This window comes from Bombyx mandarina, chromosome 10 (assembly GCF_030267445.1).
Source record: "Bombyx mandarina strain Sakado chromosome 10, ASM3026744v2".
In the NCBI taxonomy this organism is placed as follows: Eukaryota; Metazoa; Arthropoda; class Insecta; order Lepidoptera; family Bombycidae; genus Bombyx; species Bombyx mandarina.
Genome location: NC_143217.1, coordinates 12,020,936 through 12,045,323, shown reverse-complemented (window position 1 = coordinate 12,045,323; position 24,388 = coordinate 12,020,936). Strand labels below are relative to the sequence as shown.

Here is a 24,388-nt window from a genome sequence, read left to right as displayed (position 1 = left end):
ATTACTTAAATTTAATTCATACGAGGGCTAAAACACCACTATTTACATTCAAAAACGTACCCCGCAGTGCCCGCATCTTGTAACCCTTGCCGACAAACTTGGTCCTAAGACGCTAACTCCTAAGACGACTTTCTTTGATAGTGCGCTCCGTTGACTTTGAATAAAGGGCACCGGGTCGATAGAGTTTTGATCTGTAATTTTATAGCTTTGAACGTGCTCTCAGCTCCTTACGCTTTCAGGATTGTGGCCCATTGATCTCCGAGTTGAGTGTTTTTGTTCGAGTTGAAGGCTTTGGAGGAGCGCATGGCCAAATTCATATCGCAGATCTTAGAGTTAACTTGATAATGGGTTTGGCGTGGAACAATGGTCGTCCACGAGATATACGGTCTGGACAAGATCAGAACGAAAAACATTGTAGATAAATAACATTTTGTAAATGACTGAAGGATTTGGAAATTTTTTGACGGCGCTACGCCTTATCCATTTTTATTTGTGACTAGCTGACCCGGCGGACTTTGTAGTGCCTCAATCGATAAATAAAAGACCTAAACTTTAGTATAACATAAACTTAAAACGAGCAAAAAAAAATCCGTCCGACGGGGGACACATCAAAGGGAAAACAAAATTGTTATTTTTACTTAATTCATATAATTCAAGACCAAAATTTGCCAAATCGGTCCAGCCGTTCTCGAGTTTTAGCGAGACTAACGAACAGCAATTCATTTTTATATATAAGTATATAGATTTACTAAAAAATCCTTTTGTAAGCAGCGCCTTGGCTCTGCCCTTGGCATTGCTGACGTCCATGGGCGACGGTAACCACTCACCATCAGGTGGGCGGTATGCTCAACAAAATTAATACATAATTTTATCTTACTTTAAAAGACAGATAATGTAACTAACTGGTAAAAAATAAAAAATAAATGTTGCAAAGATGATTAATATTAAAAATATCATCATGTATATAATAGTAATTGACGTATATTAGTAAGTGAAGTGAATTAAACCTTTACAACACTCTCCTGTAAAATTAGTAAGTATTGAGATTATACAGTTTTAATTCGAGATGACGATATATTGATGACTGTAAACTGTTCCTTTGTTTACATTTGTCTAAAAGTTTTGCGGTTTCGGACATTTTCCAAAATATCTCTGAAGGACGTCTTCTGATGCGATTACGTTGAGAAAATCTAATAAGCAAATATCAGTGCTTTTGAAGAGCGGCGGATTAGCCTTTATCACTGCGCACGTAAAGCGACGATACTTATATGAGTGGCCCCTTTTATTGCATTACACGGGGGAGGGTTACACCGAGCCGACGCTCCTCTCCGTAACGTCTTAGAATTTATAAATAAGTTAACCCGAGACCCGCCTTATTCTTGGCCTCAGCGACTTACTTTGTTTTATCATATTTAAATTATTAGTCAGATGTGGAACGTGTACCTAATTGCTGTACTTTGTTAAGATAATGTACCTTTGGCGCGACTCCACTTTTGTTTTCTTGTTCCCGAGCGATATAAATTCACGGGAGGACGCCTTTGTAACGCCCAACTTTCGTGTACTGTTTTTGTTCGGACCTACGATTTTGAGAGGAAATAAAATTTGTTATGCAGCCGTTCTTAGGCCGTACGTGATTTATTATAAATAATACGCGGAGATTTCGTTGAGTTAATTCGATGAAACTTCCGAGTTTCGGGAACGTTTCTTGAAGAAACTTGATACTTGACTGGACCGTTTCGGTAATTAGGCCCATTAAATGTACAATAAAGCTAATGGAGGGAATAATCTAGTCTTAAGGGTCTGTTTACGTAAAGCATGTCTGTAAATGGAATAAAACTTATTTTATCTACATAATGAATGTAATTATAAAGTTGAAATAACTATAGAGCTTTATTTTTGTTGTTACACATAGACTAAAATTAAATGACCCAATATAAGTGTACATGTACAAAGGCGAACTCGGCTTAATCTTGAGCTTGTGATTTTATTTATCTATTGTATATATAAATTAATTGCTCTTCGTTAGTCTTGCTAAAACTCGAGAACGGCTGGACCGATTTGGCTAATTTTGGTCTTGAATTATTTTTGGAAGTCCAGAGAAGGTTTAAAAGGTAGATAATTATGAAAATGCTCGGAATTAAATAAAAATAACAATTTTGTTTTTCCTTTGATTTGTCCCCCGTCGGACGGATTCCTTTTGTTTGTTTTAAGTTTATTTTATACAAAAGTTTAGGTCCTTTATTTATCGATTTATGCACTACGAAGTTTGCCGGGTCAGCTAGTAAATAAATAAATATATTATGATAAAAAAAACTTACGTTTATAGAAATGCTTGTTAAAAATGAATTCGTTGTTTGTTTCGTTCGTCAAGTGAATCTTGGTCAAGGGAAGCTAGTATCAAATGTCGTCTATTTTTAGAATAAAAAGATGTAACTTTTTATGCGTTTAGAGTAGAATAAAAATGAAATACTCATGCGTTTTGCTTTCGCTAATATACTATCTTCATCTGCCAGACACGACCACATGATAGTGTTTCTACTTTAGTTCTTAATTAAAAAATAAATCTATATTAATTTTAAGGGTAAGGAAATCTATATATTAATACGTGAAACAAAAACTTTGTATCCCTTTTTAAGAAAATTGCGCGGACGGAGGAGTATTAAATTTTCCACACTTATAGAGAATATAGAGAAGAAGTGCATAACGCTAATATTTTTTTTAAATAATGCATAAAAGAAACATTAGATCAATAAAGAAAACATTACACATTACCGTGTATTTGACGCACACACGCATGCATACTATTTATTTATTGTCAAACTTTTGTTCTTGACGACTTTTTTTTTGGAATTTATGGCCTGGTATCTTGACCTTTAGGCCAATTCTTGACGTCTGTGGTCAAATTGAGAATAGATTAAATATTGTTTCTTTATTAATATTTTTTATAGTGTAGTCTTGGCGAAATTTGTGAATATAGAAGTATAAAATACAATCGTAATAGTGTACAAACTTACAATTCCAATTAAATAAAGTCGAATTTGGACTACTGCGGGACCTCTAGTAAACATAAATATGCCTATACACGTTTCTAAGATACAACAATACAACAGCTTACTTATGGCCACCGGCAACAATGAGGGGTTTGTTTTAAAACTTCAGTAAAAATAGTTATCAAAGTATCATGGAATCTTGTAATAAATCATGTTCGTGATGCATCCGCATACGAAATACATTCATAGTAAAATTAAAAGCCATTCATCAAACCGAGATCCGGCTTCGTACAAAACGCCTTAATACTACCCAAGAAAACAATGTCTTATAACGAAATTATAATACATTTTCTAACGTAAATCATATTTAAGTGTTATTTCATTTCCTATGGAGCCCCAAACGTGAGTGTGCTGCGTCGAACGAATAAGTAATTGAAATTTAAAATTAACTCTCGATTTTACCTAAATGTATTTCAACCCGAACTCGTCGTGAAATTATTATGATTTTCCGCTTTCGATTCGAAAGGGCGAGTGAGTTCTGTATGTGTCTTGCTTACTTATATGCTCCAAGAAAATTGTGCACGTAACGTAAAAGTTTTCGTTTCGTGTTAAACATCTATAAACACAAAAGGAGACAAAATACGTGCTCACATCACACAATCATAATTTATAGGTTATAATGTATATACAGGGAGCTAAACCTAAAAGTGTTTTGAAAGATAAGTAAAAATAAAATTAATAACGGCATTTAATAGTAAGTACAGTATTGGTGATAATAGTATTATTTTATTGTAAGTACGCGTAAATATAAATAGTTAACGTAATGTACTTTGACTAATTGTTTGTGTACTGTTTGTTTTCTGTTTACTCTTTCATTTAAATTTTGATTTGAGTTAATCGAAGTTGAAATTCTGGGGACCTTTGATATTTTTATTTTATTTTTTATTGCTTAGATGGGTGGACGAGCTCACAGCCCACCTGGTGTTAAGTGGCTACTGGAGCCCATAGACATCTAGGACGTAAATGCCGCCACCCACCTTGAGGTATGAGTTCTAAGGTCTCAGTATAGTTACAACGGCTGTCCCACCCTTCAAACCGAAACGCATTACTGCTTCACGGCAGAAATAGGCAGGGCGGTGGTATCTACCCGTGCAGACTCACAAGAGATCCTACCACCAGTAATTAGGCAAATTATAATTTTGCGGGTTTGATTTTTATTACGCGATGTTATTCCTTCACCGTGGAAATCAATCGTTAGCATCAGCTAAGTACGTATTTCATTAGAAAAACTGGTTCGCGCCTGCTCTAAACGCGCCTGATACTCACATCAAATATCGAGATAAGCGGTATCCACTTTGTGATGGCGTGTCTATAGGCTCCGGTAACCAAGCAGTAGCCTGGAGCTAATATACCAATTTAATAGACAACAATAAACGGCTTGACTACGTTTTAAATGCTTATCGTTATCGTGCTTAGCTTGGAATATAAGCATCTGGAGTTTTAAGCATCAGGTTTTCAGCTATGTGTTACATTGTATATTAACCTTATTCGGTCGTATTTCAAGGTGAGAAAGTCACTCCATTGAGCAACCTGTCATCAGTGCGTAAGGAGTCAGGGCCTGTTTATGAGTGTAGCATATTGACCTAAAATAGAAGCAGATGGCAAGATACAGCATACAGGTGATACCAAGCCGTAATAAGGATCATGATTGCTTTGAAAATAGCGTAACGAAAAAGAAGTCTTACATTCCATGGAGCGCAAAAGTAACATACTAACTATAGTAACAGCTACATACTAATTGATCGATGAATATTTTTCACTTGTTTAATATCCTTTTATTAGTTTGTCCTTTAACTAGCTTTTTATTGGAATATAACGGAACGTCTAGTACCATAACAAATTTAACAACGATATTATTTTGAACCGGGCGTCGAACCTCGATCCTGTGGTATTGTATCCACGGTCATTAACTGTTAGAAATAGAGAAGCAACCCAATATTAAATTCGGAAAGGAGCTTAGAATTATATTGTTCTCGAAAATAATACCTTGGCCATCAGTTTTGTACTGAGCAAGGACGGGATAGAAGATTGATACTTTGAAAGAAAAAACACCTTGACAATATTTCCGACGACAATTAATTAGATAACACCGATAATAGAGTCAGAGTTGATAAAATGAAACCATGCAAAAATTGTGAAAAATTAATTAAAGGTAGCCGTTTTCGTCGTGAAGGAAAATACTGGCTTAATAAACAACACGAGGATTATGAGAACAAGAGAAACTATAACAGGAATGAAAGTAATACTTTATTAGATGTTGAATTGAGTGATACTGAGCCAAAAAACGAATAATTACACCATTAATTAAAGAAATACCTGGTTCAGAGATTATCCATTGCCATACAGCATGGCAATGCTAGCAGCATGGTAATGTGCATCGTAATGGGTACTTTCGGGCCGGGTGCGATCCAGAGTGGCTTGTTTGACTAGCCGATGCCTACGCGCGCATTGCTGTTAGCGTGGACCTATATGTTACTTATGACGATGCTTGCAGCTGAAAGTAAGTATTGTACTTTTTGACGAAGCATGTTGCTGATAACTCTATTTCTGTAATCTGACGTGACGTGTTGCGGATAATAACATGTACTTTTAGGTTATTAAAATAATATTTTGTGTATTTATAAAAGTTTAATTTACAAGTATTTTATTTACGAAGAATAAATAATATTTTTATTTATTGCTTATTTGGATGAAAGAGCTCACAGCCCACCTGGTCTTAAGTGGTTACCGGAGCCCATAGATATCTACAACGTAAATGCGCCACCCACCTCGAGATATAAGTTCTAAGGTCTCAGTATAGTTACATCGGCTACCCCCACCCTTCGAACCGAAACGCATTACTGCTTCACGGCGGAAATAGGCGGGGTGGTGGTACCTACCCGTGCAGACTCCCAAGAGGTCCTACCACCAGTGATTACGCAAATTATAATTTTTGCGGGTTTGATTTTTATTACACGATGTTATTCCTTCACCGTGGAAGTCAATCGTGAACATTTAATTTAATTAAAGTAAAACTCTAGTCTTGACTTATAAACGACTGGAATACAAACATACATGAATGAAACAGAGCTAAGCCTCGAAGGGGGTTTTGATACGAATAGTTTTGCTCGAAGTGTTGAATGCTGTTCGTTCAGTATTCTTGCCCGAGGCTCGTAGTGACACGAATCTCAACATAACTGATGACAATATGATTTCACTGTCAAATGTCGTATAAAATATTGGAATCCATATGTTATTACAATAAGTGATAAATCGCTACTGCCATATACATCAACATGAATACAAACAGCAAAATTTTGAGATTTTTTAAATTTTTATATTTATTTTAAGTCGGCCATTATTATTAAATACTAAAAATAAATTAGTTCGTATCGAGTATTTCTGTATTATGATTTAACATGTTTACTTTGTTGAGGAATATTGGCAGCCAAAATCACTTGAGCAAGGTGTAAATTGCAAAAAGTTTTCATAAATATACGAAAGCTATTTTTCTCTTATAATTTAGTTACGAAACCCCAACAAAAAAGTTCTTAAATTGTCGTTAGGTTTTGTTCTAACTGAGCTGGGCTCTACATATTGGAGTGGGGGTTCATAGACATCATATATAAGCCATTACCCAAGATAATACATGCATTCTCAGTTGTCTTATATAACATGTTTTAAAACCAGAGAACATGACTGTTTTGCAAAAATAAGCTGAGCCATGGAATCATAACACGTCTAACCATTAGTAAAAGACGATCAGATGTGACCAGGTCATTGAATATCAAGGAATTGTGGGACAAAAAAGAATACAATTGACTGATGCATTAGAAACGAGGCTGCATGGCCTTGATGACTAATGCACAGATTAGTAATGAGGAAAAACCGCGCTAGCACGGACTCTAATCACCACCAACTCTCCATCTCCTAGTCCTCTTGACACAGATATATGTATGTATCACGATGGCTTGGAAAGAATCGAAGTTATATTATAATTAAGCTAATCCTGAATGACTTTCAGTTCGGTTTAGCTGCTTGTGTGGTGGTTGTAGAATAACTGATGCCAAGCACGTAACAAAGCGAACGCAAATAAAGTGACAAAGTAAAATAAATTACCACAGACTCTGAAAACATTCTTAATTCGCCTATTAAAACCCGCAAGGAGCTAGATGTTGGCAACACCGATAAACAACAGGCAAACGCGAGCGCGAATGCCCGAAGTTTGGGGCGCGCGGTGAGTGCAGAAGACCCTTAATGAGGGTTAGAAATTTCGGCACATTGCGACCCAAACCGCACCCGGCTCCTTGGCTTATTATTAATTCTGTAAGACGGGTCCCCGATGTCCAAGACGTGCGCTGAGATTCGAGACAAAAGTCACGGAGGCGGAAGGGACAGACCCCCGGGCCCCTTGTCTATACGTGTGGTGCGTAGACAAGTCACATCGCTGAGGAGTGTGGGATTTACAGGTGGTTTTAATAACGGCTGCCACTAATGTCGCGAGATGAATACTTAATGGACGGATCATCGGCGGATAGCGAGTGCTGAGACGCTTCATTCAAGTTAATCCGTTTAAGTCTTTGTTTACAATTTTAACTTGGATAACTGTACTACTGGATCTAAGCTTACATTCATATTACATATGCAGTATGAAAGCTTTAAGGTTGATATGAGTAACAAGTTTGCCCGATAAGAATATTGGGTTGAAGTTATGAAGAATATACTTCATTGTTATAACGGTTTAGTTTCTGGGAGACAAACATTATGGTTACAAAGTGCAAATCGCTTTAAGATGGTTTTCCTGTAAGGGGGTCTTTTCAAAAACTCGTTAGGACGCTGGAATTCTGCGGTGGACGGTCACGTCTCGCGATCCAAGCGACTTGAGACAAAACGGTACAACTATTGCGAACTAAAGCGCAGATATTTCGATAAAACCGAATACAGTGTTAATGTTTTGCGAAACGTTAAAAAATATATTTTTTAATATAACAAAGGGGACGGACGAAAGTACGGCTTTTACTAGACTTTTTAATCTGTATATTAATACGTGAAGCAAAAACTTTGTATCCCTTTTTACGAAACATGCGCGGACGGAGGAGTATGAAATTTTCCACACTTATAGAGAATATAGAGAAGAAGTGCACAATGCTAATTTTTTTTTTAAATAATGCATAAAAGATACAGTAAATCAATAAAGAAAACATTACACACACTACATACCATGTATTTGACGCACACACGCATGCATACTATTTATTGTCAAACTTTTGTTCTTGACGTCTGTTGTTAAATTGAGAATAGATTAAATATTGTTTGTGTTTGTTAATATTATTTATAGTGTAGTCTTGGTGAAATTTGTGATTATAGAAGTATAAAATACAATCATAATAGTGTACAAACTTACAATTCCAATTAATTATAGTCGAATTTCGACTACTGCGGGACCTCTAGTACTATTTAATATACAAAGCTGAATCATTGATTACCTATCCGAAACAAAAATGTTTTTTTTTTTTAATTAAAATTGGAACAAAAGAAAAATCATTATACACATTCACATACACACACATTTACATTTATATTACAAATTACGACATTACAAACCTTAGTAGTATTATGTCATCAGGGCCTACTTGGGGAATAATGGTTGGTAATTGAACAGCAAATGTGAAATCCGAAAATGTGATTCTGTATCGTATCGTTTATTTATTACTAGGAAATCTTCTTTAATGTCATGGACGGGAAAGGATTCATGTTTATAATCAAGTCTGATGATGTTTTTTGGTCTGCCTGGTTAAAATGTAGGACAAACATTAAATCTTTTTGATTGAATTAGAATCGTAGACGGGCTCATGTGTCCGCTTGGCGTGAACGCAGCTCGTGATTCACGACATTTTTTTTTGCTTAGGTTGATGGACGAGTTGACGACCCACCTGGTGTTAAGTGGTTACCGGAGCCCATAGACATCTATAATGTAAATGCCGCCACCTACCTCCAGATATTTCTAAGTTTTATTTTTATTTTTTCCTACCTATGCTGATAGCCTTAAGAGGCTATTTCAGCTTCGCCCTAACGTTTGTAGGTGAGCTCACGGGGCTCAAACCGGAGAGTTGCTAACACTGACCCTAGCAACAAGAGCAGTGCTTCGCAGAATCTACCACCGGATCGGAAGCGCGACCCACTCAGAAGATCCGGCGAGAAAGTCAGTGGGCTGTGTCTGTGGGTTGAGTCCATAGGTGTGGGTGTCAGTATGAATGCTGCCGCTTTGAGACCTATGATCGAAGTCTCGGTTACATTGCAGAAAATACGTACCCCCTTCTAAACGAAACGCATGACTGCTTTAAAATATACGGGATGTCGAAAATCTCATACAAAAGTTCTCATGCAAGTCTTCGTTAAACTTCCAACATTGAAACAAATAGTTTTAGATGCTATTTTATACGGTTGTAAAGCAAACACAAGCAGGCCATTTTAACGATTCGCGACGCCCCATACAATTAATTCGAAATATCGTTTCTGTAGTCGATACTGGCTGCGAGCGATTTCAGCGTGATTCGCAAGTTTTACGAGCGTTTACAGTCAAGTGCCCGCTCGGGTATAATAAAGAACGCTAAAATGCGCTTCGGAACGGTGACTTCTACACGCGATACATTGTATAATGTACATACATGCATTTGTTTATTTGTTTTATGTGTGTTTTTCTATTTAACTGATTCATTCCTAAGGTAGTTGGACGAGCTCACAGCCCACAGCCCACCTGGTATTAAGTGAATACCTTGAGATATAAGTTCTAAGGTCTCAAGTATAGTTATAACAGCTGCCCCACCCTTCAAACCAAAACGCATTACTGCTTCACGGCATAAATAGGCAGGGTGGTGGTACCTACCCGCGCGGACTCACAAGAGGTCCTACCACCAGTGAATCATACGTATCATCTTATCGTACGTGTAGTGAATCGTACGTATCATCTTTAAGAAAGAAATTCTCTCATTTTCGATACAAATAGCATTTTTAAACTTCAAGTCTCGGACAGAACTTTTATACTCTTAAATCATTGGTCAAAGGTCTATAAAACACGCAGTCCTAAGAATTCAATCGTTCAGTCGTACATTACACGGTCAATCGGTAAATTACCGTCCTACAAGGGGCTCGCCTGGTCGACACTAAGAAATATAGCCGTCAACACGCCACTGAATTTGTTCCGGTTAGCGTTGTAGCTAGCGACGGCGGTAAGCTATCGATAATTTCCAGAAATACTGTATGTACCGAATTTATTTTAAGAACAATTTGTATGTCAGAGTACTGCTATTAATAACGATTAAATTTGACGAACTTCACTGATAAATTTTAATAGTATTTGTAATTTGAAATACATATTATTATGTGCATTACACTAAATTTATTTACAACTTTTACCTTGGTGATTACAATCTAAATTGTGAATTAAAGAAGTAATGTTTGAACATAATATACTGTGGAAGAGACAGTAATAAAGAGTTCTATTGCATAATTTAAATTGGCTGGCGACATTAAAATTACAACACCAATGGCTTTTTGAATTGATGGATGAGAAGAGTTAGACTCAATTTTATTTTTTATAGTCTCAAGTCGGAAAGCCTTTCAAGCCAATCCTATTCCCTTCCAGCCTATTTTGCCTACCAGAACCAATCATCAAATAGAACCAAAACTTTGAATTTATGTCTTCAAGTGGACAAGGCATTCATGTCATGTTTGGGCTCCACAAGTCAATTAATCAAAGGTCCTATTTCTTCCTAAGCCAATAAAAGTATCCTGATATAATACTATATATTTTTAGAAGAATCAACATAAATTCCACCATATAAAACTAGGATTACAATAGATTTAATCTTAATTGAAAAAGTTTTTCTATTTTTATAAGAATGTCAATAATTTATCGATCCATTTGCTTCGCATCACTAATATTCGTGTATTTGTTACTTTCAACAAATCCTCGTGTAATAGCCCGTCCGACTTCCTGCTGCGTACTTAATCACTTAACACTTGCTTAATTTGATAGAAAAATAAAAGAAACAGCCAAACGAGATTAATAAATTTAACTGAATAACTCAATACAGAGTATAACTTAGTGTTTTTTTTTCAGTATTATCGATGACAGATGATCATATAACATAACTGGAAAAAATTGGTTCTAAAAAATATATTTTTTATTACTTACTAGCTGACCCGGCAGACTTCGTAGTGCCTTAATCGATAAATAAAAGACCTAAACCTTTGTATAAAATACACTAAAAGCAAACAATAGGAATCCGTTCGACGGGGGAGGGGGGGGGAGTGTGCATCAATGGAAAAACAAAATTGTTGTTTTTATTTAATTCCGAGCATTTTCATATTTATCTACCTTTTAAACCTTCTCTGGACTTGCACAAATAATTCAAGACCAAAATTAGCCAAATCGGTCCAGCCGTTCTCGAGTTTTAGCGAGACTAACGAGCAGCAATTCATTTTTATATATATAGAAGAAGAAGATAGAAGATAGAAGAAGAAGATAATTTTTTATTATAATGCATCTCACTGATTTATTTCAATTTGCAATTTACATTTACTCATAAAGATCTTATATGACAATAATTTTTCACATATTAAACAGAGCATATCGTTTTGTTTTTTTAGTTATTAAGAGTTGTAGATTGCCATGTCCATAGTAATGTTTACTACTTAAGAGTTGTAGAGCTCATAGACATCATAAGGTGAATGCCCGTTGAAACGTGAACCCACTTTGAGGTATGAGGTCGAAGTCTCAATTGTGTGATTCACTTACAGTTGTTTATAATTGTCTTTAAACGTAACAACATAACAGATAATGTAAAACCGTACTAAATATTATAAATGCATAAGTACGTTTTTTCTTTATTACGCTTTCACGTCTTAACTTATCAATCGACCATTATAAAAGTTTTTACATAGTACAGAAAAATACACAGAGTACCTTTTAACTATGAAAAAAATACTGTTCTTGAGAGGTTTTCTTTTCTAGATTAACGCGAGCAAAGACGTGCATAAAGGCTAGTATAAAATATAACACATAAATTTCTCTGACAAAAGAGAGTAAGAGGTTGTTTTCTAAAGGGGAGATTCTTACAAGACAGCGGACCAAAACCGTAACAGAAGCCGTACCTATTACAAGGTACACGCGATAAGACGTTTCGTGAAAAGAAACCCTTTCACCAAATGTTAGTATAACATGGATATGGCAAAATAGGGCATTTTAGAATTTTCACTTATTAAGTTTCTCCAGACTGACTCGATGGTGAAGTAGGTAGCGGCCCTGACTGTTGCCGCGCGGATCCTGGGTTCGATTCCCACATCCGGCAAACATTGTGTGATGAACACGTTTGTTTCCTCTTTGTCTGGGTGTTTATTATCTATATATGTATACATTTAAACATACATAATTTTGTTTATCAGTGATTTTATCCTTCAAAGAAAATCTAAAACCAAGCATAAAAAAGTATATTAAAAACATTTTAAATTTGCTAGAAGAGCAAAAATAATTTTAAAGATCTCATGTTAGACATCCACATTAATTCTGGCCCGACCTTTTCCGAATCGACAATCGCATGTTTACGATGGCCATTGGACGATCAAAGCGATCGGCCAATAAATAAATAGTTTATTTGCTTTGTAAATAAATACTGAAAGATGGCCTCGCATACTTCCGGCAGGAATGCGCAAGGGGAGCACCGTCTAACTAACGGGAACTAAACACGTTTGGATAGGAATTCTTACCCTTTCGGATTGATTGATTTATTTGTTTGTTCGGACAATTTATTGAACCTATTTGGTTGGCCAACTTCCGTGATGTCACACGAAAAGTTTTCTTTGAGTCCCTTTCGTTTTGAATTATTTATGACAATTGACGTGGTTGTCTTTGGTAAGATGATATTAGGATTATATTATTTATTCACTTTGGTAAATTAATTAGTGATAAGGGGCAATCTGTTTCCATCTTGAGATTATCCTAGAATTGTGTGATAGTGATAATTTGATGATAATTCACAATTTGAGAAATGCATTTACAAAATAACGATCAAAACCGAGTTTTAAAAAAACCAGTTCATAATATTATTACGTAGCTGTCATAAAACAAGTTCTAGTGTGCAAATATTTTTTTTTTATTGTCTTTGTAGGCAGTCGCACATACGGCCCACTTGATGGTAAGTGCCGTCGCTCATGGACATCAACAATGACGAGCAGGGGCAGAGCCAAGCCCTGCTTAGCATATAGTACTCTCCGCAATTTAGATAGGACTTGAAAGATAATGTGAGATCTCAACGTTTTTTTTTTGTTAGCTGTATTACTTACCAATACTTTTAATCCAAGCCTGAATCATTTATCAATTTACGCATGTCGTTAACGTATTTTTCTTGAAAAATTACGACACGAATTTCAGCAGCTTACTAATAACTTAAGCTTATAGCTGTTCATAGCTGGCGTTCATACTTAAAATAAATGATGTATAATTAATTCCACATACTGAAATCCCAATCAATAGAACGTGAAAAACTCTTTTAAGTTGATATAGGAATATTTTTAATGTATTACATTATAATGTGTCGATAACATTATTAAGATTAAAATTAAAACGTCAACATTATTCCGATATTTTTTGAAAACAGCGCCACCTAGTATAAAGCAAGGGAACTGCTTGAAAATTCATTTTCTGGGAATTTTCCTTGTCTGAGAGACGGCTACGAAGTCTACAATTTTCTCAACAACGTGGTTCGTTTCGAAGATTCCAAATATGAAGTGGGAGTGTTGTCGCCACTAGAGGCGCCATATTCGAGTGTGAATAAAATGTTAAAGTAGAGTTTTACAATTATTTGTTAGTTTTATAATTTTCATAACACGTCCGATCTCCCAACAATTAATTGAAATGTTTAGTTGTCGACATGTCTAGTCTAGAACTGTAAGATAAAAAAAATATATATTTTTGAAGAAAAAACGTAATAAACGTAAGGATCGCACAAATATTTAAAAAATATATATTCATGTTATTATAAAGCCGATGGAGTAAAAACGCAAATGTTCACCGAAGTGTTCCTGAAGCCAAAACGTGAATAATCTTTTTAATAGGTCATCAATTATGAAGTGGCCTATGGACTAGAAGTAGTTCTATGGACTCTGGTAACCACTTACTATGTGGTAAGCCGTGAGCTCGTGCACTCATTGGTCTGTGCATTGAAAAAGTGCATATGCATAAATATTGCTACTTACCCTTGCTCATTGTTTACATCGCATTTTTTTTTATTATACTAAAAATATAAATTATATAATTTGGACTTTAAGAGCACATCCAGTGTCTACGGGCCCTAACACCGCGAGCCGAGAGCTCTACCCATCTAATGTAAAAAACAACACGTTTCGACTCTATATCAATGGAATAAGGATTCAATTCGAAAGTAAGTGTCATTCATGCCTTCACAAGCTTTCTTTCTTACTCTATGATCATTTACAAGAACAATCGGCTTATATAATACATATTTATTTATATGATATCATACTTTTTACGCAATAGATAGAAACAATTGAAGACTTAGGAAATCAAAGAATAAAATAGGTATCACCTAAAACGAAGAATTGTACTGAGTTTGAATTTGAATTTGTGAACAATTAAACAAAAGAAAAATTAAAAGGACTTTACAGCTTAATCTCGTATTTTACATTCTTTTCATGATTTTTGAGGTTTCGAATACATTACGGCTTTCGCGATAATGAACCTTACATGTGTTGTGCATCCACATTCAAAGACGATGCTAACGTCCAATATTGGTTAAAAAAAAAGTATTGTCCAATATTGGTTTAAAAATAGAAACCGAAAAACAAATATTTACTCAAAAACGTGTTCGCAAACAATTCGGGTGAATCAATATTTGTAGACGTTAACGTAAATAAAGCAGCAATGGATTCCAATTTAATAAATCCGTTCGCTCGTTATGGGATCGGGTGTGGAGCAATACGAGTGTAGAGGATATTGGTATGCAATCTCATTGTTTATTAGAAGATATTTCTTTGAGTTTGGAGAAACATTAATTTATCCAAAACAACAGAAAAAAGTTGTAAAGAAGTCTTTTATTATCACTAATCGGAATTTTCACAAATATGAATTGAGGCAGCATTTAATATTTATAAGGAAGAGTTCAGGCACAATTAATTGCAGTGATGTCATGAAATATTTTATTCTTGATTTCTCTTGTTTTTTTTTAAACATTTCGTATTTAGAATATTTTTCATATAAATAGTCAATAGTTAGTCAACATGGTTGTTGGATTTCGACCTTAGATCTGAGGCTTGGCGATGCAATTCATTAAATGTCTATCTTGCCTGTAATTAGTAGTATGGGAAACATTGATAGGTTACATTCACGATATAACAACGGTCGGCTATACGCTCTAGATAGAAAACACCTAATGAACTAGAGGGTATTGACCCCGTAATACACAACACTGACCTTGATACAGGGAGCGGGCGGGTGCGAGGGCGCGGGGGGACTGCGCGGTGCATTCGGCAACTGGAGCAAGTGACGTATGCTGTACCCCTGACGGGCCTTGCGTGACATCCTGCGGGTAAACGAAAGCGAAGAACATTAATTTACTTCCTTAATGTACACATTTGTTTGATTTTGTAGTCGTCGTGGCCTAAAGGATAAGACGTCCGGTGTATTCGTATGTAGCGATGCACCGGTGTTCGAATCCCGCAGGCGTGTACCAATTTTTCTAATGAAATACGTACTCAACAAATGTTCACGATTGACTTTCACGGTGAAGGAATAACATCGTGTAATAAAAATAAAACCCGCAAAATTATAATTTGCGTAATCACTGGTGGTAGGACCTCTTGGGAGTCCGCACGGGTAAGTACCACCACCCCGCCTGTTTCCGCCGTGAAGCAGTAATGCGTTTCGGTTCGAAGGGTGGGGTAGCCGTTGTAACTATACTGAGACCGTAGAGCTTATTATATCTCGAGGTGGGTGGCGCATTTACGTTGTAGATGTCTATGGGTAACCACTTAACACCAGGTGGTCTGAGAGTTCGTCCACCCATCTAAGCAATAAAAAAAAAATCATATGATCGACCAGTGGTTGAAATTCTATTCTCAACTTATACTTCTATAATCATAGATTTCGCCAAGGTCCTACAGAGTACATACACTATAGACAAATAATATTAATCTATTCTCAGTTTGACCATAGACTTTAACAATAAATAATGAGTATATATGCGTGTGTGTGTGTCAAATACATGGTAGTGTGTGTAATGTTTTTTTTATTGATTTAATGTATTTTATATCCATAATTATATCAAATATTATAGGTTAATTTTGGACTGAAAACCTACTGGCTAAATATAAATGCAATTATTAAAACAAAAACATAATAAACTGCTACTTTAGAAATATAACGGGCGGCTTCATGAAAACTCATTCTAGTAATATTTAAGTAAAGGGTACTAGAAGCTTGGAAAACCTTTGATTAAAATTCAAATTTAATTAATGATTTTTTTAATTAACCACTTTAATTTTTAGAAAAGAAAAAATATTTTTTATTGTAAAGGTCGAAGCAACGACATGACAGATGATATCACATTTTACTACTTTTATGTAAGTCGCTTTTATAAATAAAGATACGATCACCGATTACGTAACGCACGTAACGTTAGTAAAACAGAAATAAATATGCAATGGATTCCGGTCGGAACTCGACAAACACTGATGCTACGTATGTATCTACAGTCGTAGTAAAAGTGTGCTACGGGCCTACGAACTTTCGTAGCAATTAGATCAACGACGACAAACTGATTTGCGCTCATTAACTTTCCACCATTTATTGACAAAAATAGCTCAACAGAGTTTGTTGAGCTCCTGTTTTTGAAGCTAAAACTTTGCACTAAAGTCTTTGAACCTCGTCATGAATGAATAACTTTATGAATTATAAAAATCACTACATAAGGAAAGACAAAGAATTCAGTCAAACAAACTTACTTCTTTTGTTTGTCAACTAATTTCATGATTTTGTTTAGTGTCCATTGATGAGTGCTTCAAAGATCAATACATTTTTTTACCACATTGATAAGCAAAAATGTGAATATAAAAGAAAAAAAAAAGATTGTAAACCTTGATGTGTTAAAAGCTACCACAGAGTTTTAACTACTAAATAAGCACGCTATATACTGATCATTTCGGCAAGTTCTTAGCTTGTATTAAGCAATCTAAAGCATATCATAATTCCGATTGTACCTATTTGTATCACATTGCTTTCAAGAAAACCATTGCAAAAATCTATTACCGTGTCAGAAACCACAAGAACTATCTCTTGTCTTTTTTTTCTCGACCGAACTTTATAATATATATGTAGTAAGTAATACATTACATTTATATTTGTAGCTCTAAGGTAAAGAAAGACGTTCCTGAAGTATTATATTCCAAGAAAAAGTAAACATGTTTTCCCAGTTTCCTCAAGTCTGATCGATTCTCTTTTATTCGTGATCGTCAATAATATACTTTAAAAAAAACGCTACGAGTAATATTTTTCCTTGATTTATATTCATTAAGAACGATAAAGCTTTGTATGTATCAAAATGACAACAAAAATCTACTTTGCAGCATAGAGATAAATTTGAATTTCCCTTGATATTATGATTTGAGATTTTTTGAATTCGTTTCGAGGGAAACTGAACTTAAGCTACTTGTAAATGAGTTTAGTTTATAATAACAATGTGTAGTTGATGTAGCAACTCAGGATAAATCGTAGGCGTTGAGAGCACGTGTTCTAAGATTATATTAAAAAAGCGTTTCACAGTCAACAACCATAAGGTATGTTTCCGTCCTGTTTTTTTATAGAGATACGAAAAAAAAATCAAAGCCATTTTCCAAAAATAACTTCTACCGATGCGTACTAAAATTTGCGTATTTTCAAATTTTGCTGTTAAAATTTATTTGACAACTTTATGAAATCATCAACATTTCAGCCTATGCTCGTTCACTGCTGGACATAAGCCAGACTGAAGATCTGCTGTCATAAATTATGTCAAGGGTCAAGCCTGTATCATTTAAAACAATAACAAATCGATACAAAGTTCTATTTATGAATAACGTAAAATAAACATTTTAACTAATCTACAATCGTAAGATTTCCAAGATTAATCTACAGAAAACAAAACGAGTTTCTTTCAACAACATTAAGATCTCATTTATCAAGTTATATTTGAGCAAACAACTTGAAAATATAACTCTGAATTCACGTACCTCACCTTCCTAGAAAGGCCGCTTTTGCTAAAGGAAAATATATTTTTATATTCCGATCATGAAAATTTCCGTTGCATTTTATTACTCTATCCACCAGTTTTTAGGGTTCCTCTGACCTTATAATATGCAAAGTCGAAGTTTTATAACCGACCCATGAATTATCCAATAAAATCGAAGCTTGTTTACATTCCTATAATAACCCGAAGTCACGTATATAAAGCACTTGAGTACCCGACAATCATTTATTGTTCAAAGCAAATAAAAGGAATAGAAGAAAATATACTGTTACAAATTGAAAACGTCTTTTCACGAAGGTAGCTGCACACGAAATACTTCTCTGTACAGGATAAATTAGAGCTGAAATTTCCTAAGCAAAGTATAGCGATGTAGCGACCTTTTAATAATTCGTAGTTGTTTGAGTTTAATTCAGAAGCTAGTAAATTTGAGTGTGCTTGAATGTACAATGTTGGACAATTAAATAGCTGAGTTGTCGTGACGTAATAACACGTGACTTTGTTAGATTATGTAATGCATGTCTTGTTAAATAAACTCACTGTGTAGTCAGATCACTTAAATACTGAGCTAGATTTAGAATTTTCTGCTCTGTTTCTAAGCCAATTTTCTTTATCTATATTTTGTTGACTTGTTTTATTTTCACTATCACTACATAGTATAAAACAAAGTCGCTTTCTCTGTCCCTATATCCCTATGTATGCTTAAATCTTTAAAACTACGCAACGGATTTTGATGCAGTTTTTTTTAGTAGATAGAGTGATTGAAGAGGAAGGTTTATGTGTATAATAATATCCATTACTAGTGGAGAAATCAATAAAAAAATACAGTTTTTGAAGTGAAGCGAGGGCGGGTCGCTAGTTATCAATAAAATAATTAGTCTATTCTTATTTCAATGTTTGTGTTGCAATACTAAACACAAAATTGATTATGCAAAATGAAAATGAATATGAAAATGAGTATCAGTGATTCATGTTACCAATAAAAAAACTAGTCTATTCTTATTTCAATATTCAAGTCGCAATACTAATGACATGTTTGCGGTCGAGTTTCGATTATTGGGCGAACACTGGTCAAATGAAATCTTGTTCGTTGACTAATTAAAATTGTGTTCTTACTGGTTTGGTGTATTGTAAGCTCGCATGAGTAGACACCGAAGGCCGGCAGAATACTGCCCGTTTCCACTGAGTTTTTTTACTATTATTTTTTTATTGCTCTTGTTGGCAGACGAACATACGGACCACCTGATGGTGAGTAGTTACCGTCGCCCATGGACTTCAGCAATGTCAGGGGCAGAGCCAAGCCGCTGCCTACCGCCAGACCTAGTCATAGTTTCCGGTTTGAAGGGTAGACCAGCCGATGTACAGTGAAATTTGGACTTTGATCTGTTATCTAAAGGTGGTGGATTCCACGCTATGATGTTTATAGGCTTTTGTTATTTTTGAGCTATGAGTTCATACTATTGTTTAAGAAAAATATCATTGAGTTTATTTTAACGATTTATTTTTCTTGGCACCGATAAATATAGCGCGACCTATGCGGTATTAAGTCGTACATAAGCCGAGGACGTGTAGATTCTCCCATTTATTCCACTATATTGATTTCCTACCTTGAAGACATTATGATATATTTTTCGAATTAATTCACTCGAGCGTAGATCAAATAATCTCACCGTGATTATTAATCAGCAATATAAGATTACGCTCTAACGCATCATTCAAAATGATGATTTCAAAAATAATATCTTTTGTCGATTTATTTTAACTCAAATTACTTCGTTTCAGTGAATCCCGCTGAATACAAAGCTATTTTCGTTTCGTAGATTTCCCGGATCCATTTAATTATTTACATACGTTCGTGTACTCAGTAGTATCTACGGAAAAAAAACAACATTATTTTCCGAGTAAATTTGATAACTAACTAAACTATGGTACAATAACGTCACATTTATGCACGTTCGGTTCGTAAGGCCTTAACTTAAGATGCAAACAAACGAATTTCAACATTATAAAACAGTAGCGAAGGTTTAATTTTAATGCACGAAAAAAAACTTGAAATTCGAACACTAAGATTTTTGCTTCACGGATCCTCTAACCAGATTAAAGATGATTTGATTTGAATAGTTTTTAATAAAACGTTCAAAATTATTTTAATTTGAGGCTCGTGAAGACAATGGTTTTTATACTAAAAATACACTACATATTACAAAAGTATTCTTCTTTAAGTACTTCAATAATCAGGTTCGAAATAATTATTAAATCGATATTCGGAGATGTAAGTGGTTCATGTGTATTTTTGTATTCATATTCGGTTTCACTGTTCGCTGTTTATCTTACAATCTACTAACAAAACCCTCGGGGCGTGTTTCTGATATAAACCAAAGTTATGACGGGCCGAAATTCGGTTTTGTCCGTAGATTTTGATTTGGTAACTAAGATGTTCCTATTACATTATTACTTTTGTTTGGTCTCACAATGTTGTTTCAATAATCTGTTATTGAATGAATAAATTGTGGGTTTGTGGTTTCAGAATAATCCCTTTTTTTTGCAAACAGTTATTTTCTTGTTCTAAATTTAATGTCATGGGATACTAGTCTGCAAGTAAGAACAAATGTTGTATTTACTAATAAATCAAACTAAAATGTATGCATTTAATTTCGATAATCTTTTACAAAATATATACAGTTTTTTGTTCTATACTAAAAACCATTTTATGAGTTTTTATTTTTTGTCTACTGTCTCTCTGTGATTTCCGAAAGAACTGAATCGGTCACATTGTTTTCATTCACGTAATTTTCCCAAAAACAATGTAGATAAATTTTTATAATGAAAATGCTTAGAATTTCATTTACACATTATGAAGCTAAAAAGGAGAAAATTGCTCTTGGTACGTGGGAAATACGCGGAACGCTGTTGGAATCACAAGAACTCTTTGTGAACATTAAATCAAATTAATACTAATTCTGTCTTTTATAATCACTAATCTTTACTGCAAGATTTACGTAACGAAATAAACCGAACTTTACTCAATCAACGTTGAAATTTAATAATAGTATGATTTAACCGGCTTGTTTTACTTGCCAATTTGGTTTCGAGATAATAATTGAAAGCAAATCAAATCGAATTTTATCAACCTAACATTAAAGTTCAAATTACAATGCAGCCACTTCACAGTAACGTTTGCCTGGTTATACGGAGTTCTGAGCAAATGTGGTTATCGATTCCATTTTCAAATTGCATTGCGATGCATAATGGAGTTAATGATACGCTATTTTATTCTGTTTTATCAACATGTTTTGATACTTTGCAACGATATGAATATGATCAACTTTATTACAAACAGTTTTATGCAGAGTCTTGTACGATAATGAAAATATAAATTATTATGCACATAAATTAAGAGGTAACGTTGAAAACAATGTTAACATAAATTCCAAAGGACGTTTATCCAGTAACATGTTTTTATGGAAACAAAATAATTTCACTTCAAAAGTTTTCCAATCAAACAATGTCCAAAGTATAGCATCCATCATACAGAAACATCCCTGAATCGATAGGCACACATCTATAACCGCGGCAGAAGACGCCATTTTGAAGTGCTTATTTCCATTATAACATTGTACTAACTACACTGAAATGTTCTACAAAAGTTCGCGTTTTGCTTCGTGAAGTCCAGAACTTTTCTCTCTGCGAAGTGCACTTAACTTCCCAATTGGCATTACGCGAAAACAACATTTATTACAAACGGGTACAGATTGAATTAGCCCGCGGTGGAATTCCGCTTACAACTTTCCGCAAATACGCCGAGTTCAAGTTATCTGAAAAGTTATTTAACAAAGTTTCATAGCTTTCCCTCCCGGTTCACGAAAATGCGCTTTCTGCTATTGTGATTAGAACTAATAACGTTTCAAAGTTGGTTTGGCTTTACGTTCTTTTGTAGTTGAGCACTGTCAGCGTTATCCCATCGAGAGCCGTGACTGTAGAAAGATTTTCCTTCTACAATGGACAGGGCCGGGCCGCAAAAATGACTTTGCAATAGCGTTCTCAATAAAACGACCCAATAACGCGGGCTTTTTACTTTATTCATAAGCTAGTTTGATAGGAACTATATGCAAAAGTAAATGCATATTTTTGCTAGAACAGTTGAGCTAATCCTCTTTGAAACCCATTGACGTGTTCGAAATCAAATTGGAGCGTAATTAAATGAGGAAACTTAAATAACATTAGCTACGTAAAAACGAAAACAAAGGCTGTTCGCTTTGGAGACCATTATAACGCGCCTCTACATCTCTGATTTTAGTCAGTATAAGTTTTAACGAGCTAAACTCAGTGCTTCAAACTGTGGAACACATTAAAAAACTAACTTCATTTTCTTTTTCAATTAGGGAAATTTCTTTGTCGCGATTTAACTTAATAATCTCCCCTTTTGCGCTTGTTAATACTAAACACTTATAAGCTTGTATTTTAACATTCGTTTTAGAGAGATTGCGCTTAGAGAAAACCCTCTAATTAACTATTGGAATATAAAATAAAAATCTATAAATCGTTCACTTCATTGAAATAAGCACAAAATGAAATTTTCTTGTGATTTCAAATTTTCAGTCTTCATTTCAACTATAATTGAGATGCATACCGCTGTGCAATAAGATGAACTAAACAATTGAATATAATAAAGGACAAATATTCATGACACTGAACATATAGGGCACAAAAAGTTAAAACGGAACTAAATTCGTAGCGGGTAGCGACATAAATACCGCGAATGTGACACACTTTCGTAACAGCACACATACGTATACACATCGACAACTCATTATTACTTTTTGACGGAAACTTTTCACGGACACAACTTTTTACGGGCCGTCAAAACTATTCAAACTAACTTCAACACTTATTACCTGTCATCTAACCTCGAACCCGGGCAGCAGGCAAGGTCAAGAAGTACTTCCAGCCTTCGCTTCTTAACGTCCAGAGAAGTAAACACAATCTACAACAGCATATTCCAAATGTCACACAAGAGTTACATTTCAAAACATTACATTTTATTCACATAAACAATACTTTTTCAAGGTAGCACAGTCACAGGGTCAATTAGAACGTAATTATCTAGTCATAAAACACTGTTTCGTATTTTAGCATAACCTCAAAACATCTAACAGACACTCCGCGGCCCACAGGAATTAATAAAAAGTTTCTTTATAAAACAAGTGGGTTGTGAGCATGTTCCAAAATGGCGGAACTTTGCGTTAACTTCGGAACGTAGAGCGACGTGAAGTTGTAGGGTGCGCGACTTGAATGGCTCGCGGTATTGTAGCGAAGCAACCCCAACTTTTCCGGCACTTAATCACTTCGAAAAGTACTCCGTCTACGATTGTCGAACGACAAATTTTAGGTCACATTTTAAAAAGTTATAACTGTTTCTGTTGCGCGTTCAAAATTACTTTTCGAGCTGTTTAAAAAGTATTAATAAACGTTGAAAACTCGTCGCGCTCTCGTACCAGACCGCGAGCCGCGTAGTCGACAGGGCCACGGTTGGGGAAAATCAATAACTTACGGCCGACTCTCTCCGCCGCTCTCCGCGTTTAATCATACACTTTGTGAGCAAAACATTAAAACTTGTCCGTTTGTTTGTCAGAGGCGGTTCGACGTTGATCTGAGAGCGGGGGTTATGTACGAACGAGTTGGGAAGCCAGCGACAAGCGGGCAGCGTCTCCGGCGACTGGCGACCGACTTGGTTACTTTGAAGAGTTTTCTTGCGATAAACTTTTGTGAGGTGTTCTTACGAAGAAGTGTGGTTGTATACTGTGAAGACAACTCCCTGTTCTGCTTACAAAGTACAACTTTATTGCAAATATGTTGGTCAAGTTTGCGAACTTTGTTTTATAGCTTATGATGTTTCTAGGTTGTTATGTACGCGCGGTCCACTAATGGTTTAGTTGTTCAGTGTTTGTTTGGAAAGTTACATAACTATTTTGAATAAACACGGTGCAAGTCAGTTTACTTGGAACCGCCCTCCATATGATTAGCGAATAATTGATGACAGTTTGTTTGTTTAAAACATGTTTA

At 35.1% G+C, this 24,388-nt stretch overlaps 1 protein-coding gene across 4 annotated transcripts in view; it reads right to left on the bottom strand.

The window, feature by feature from the left end:
• Positions 1-23,479, bottom strand: part of LOC114243178 (uncharacterized) — a 276,284-nt gene extending 252,805 nt beyond the window's left edge. Inside the window, exons 1-2 of one of the 4 annotated variants that reach the window (XM_089730435.1) lie at positions 23,221-23,479; positions 15,520-15,628 (exon numbers count right to left, since the gene is read on the bottom strand). In XM_089730435.1, coding sequence (XP_089586561.1) covers positions 15,520-15,627 — 108 coding nt within the window. In that variant the 5' untranslated portion in view covers position 15,628; positions 23,221-23,479. The remainder of the gene's footprint in view (positions 1-15,519; positions 15,629-23,220) is intronic. The other 3 variants (XM_089730429.1, XM_089730433.1, XM_089730432.1) reach the window with 3 other exon arrangements.
• Between the last annotated feature and the right edge of the window lie 909 nt (positions 23,480-24,388).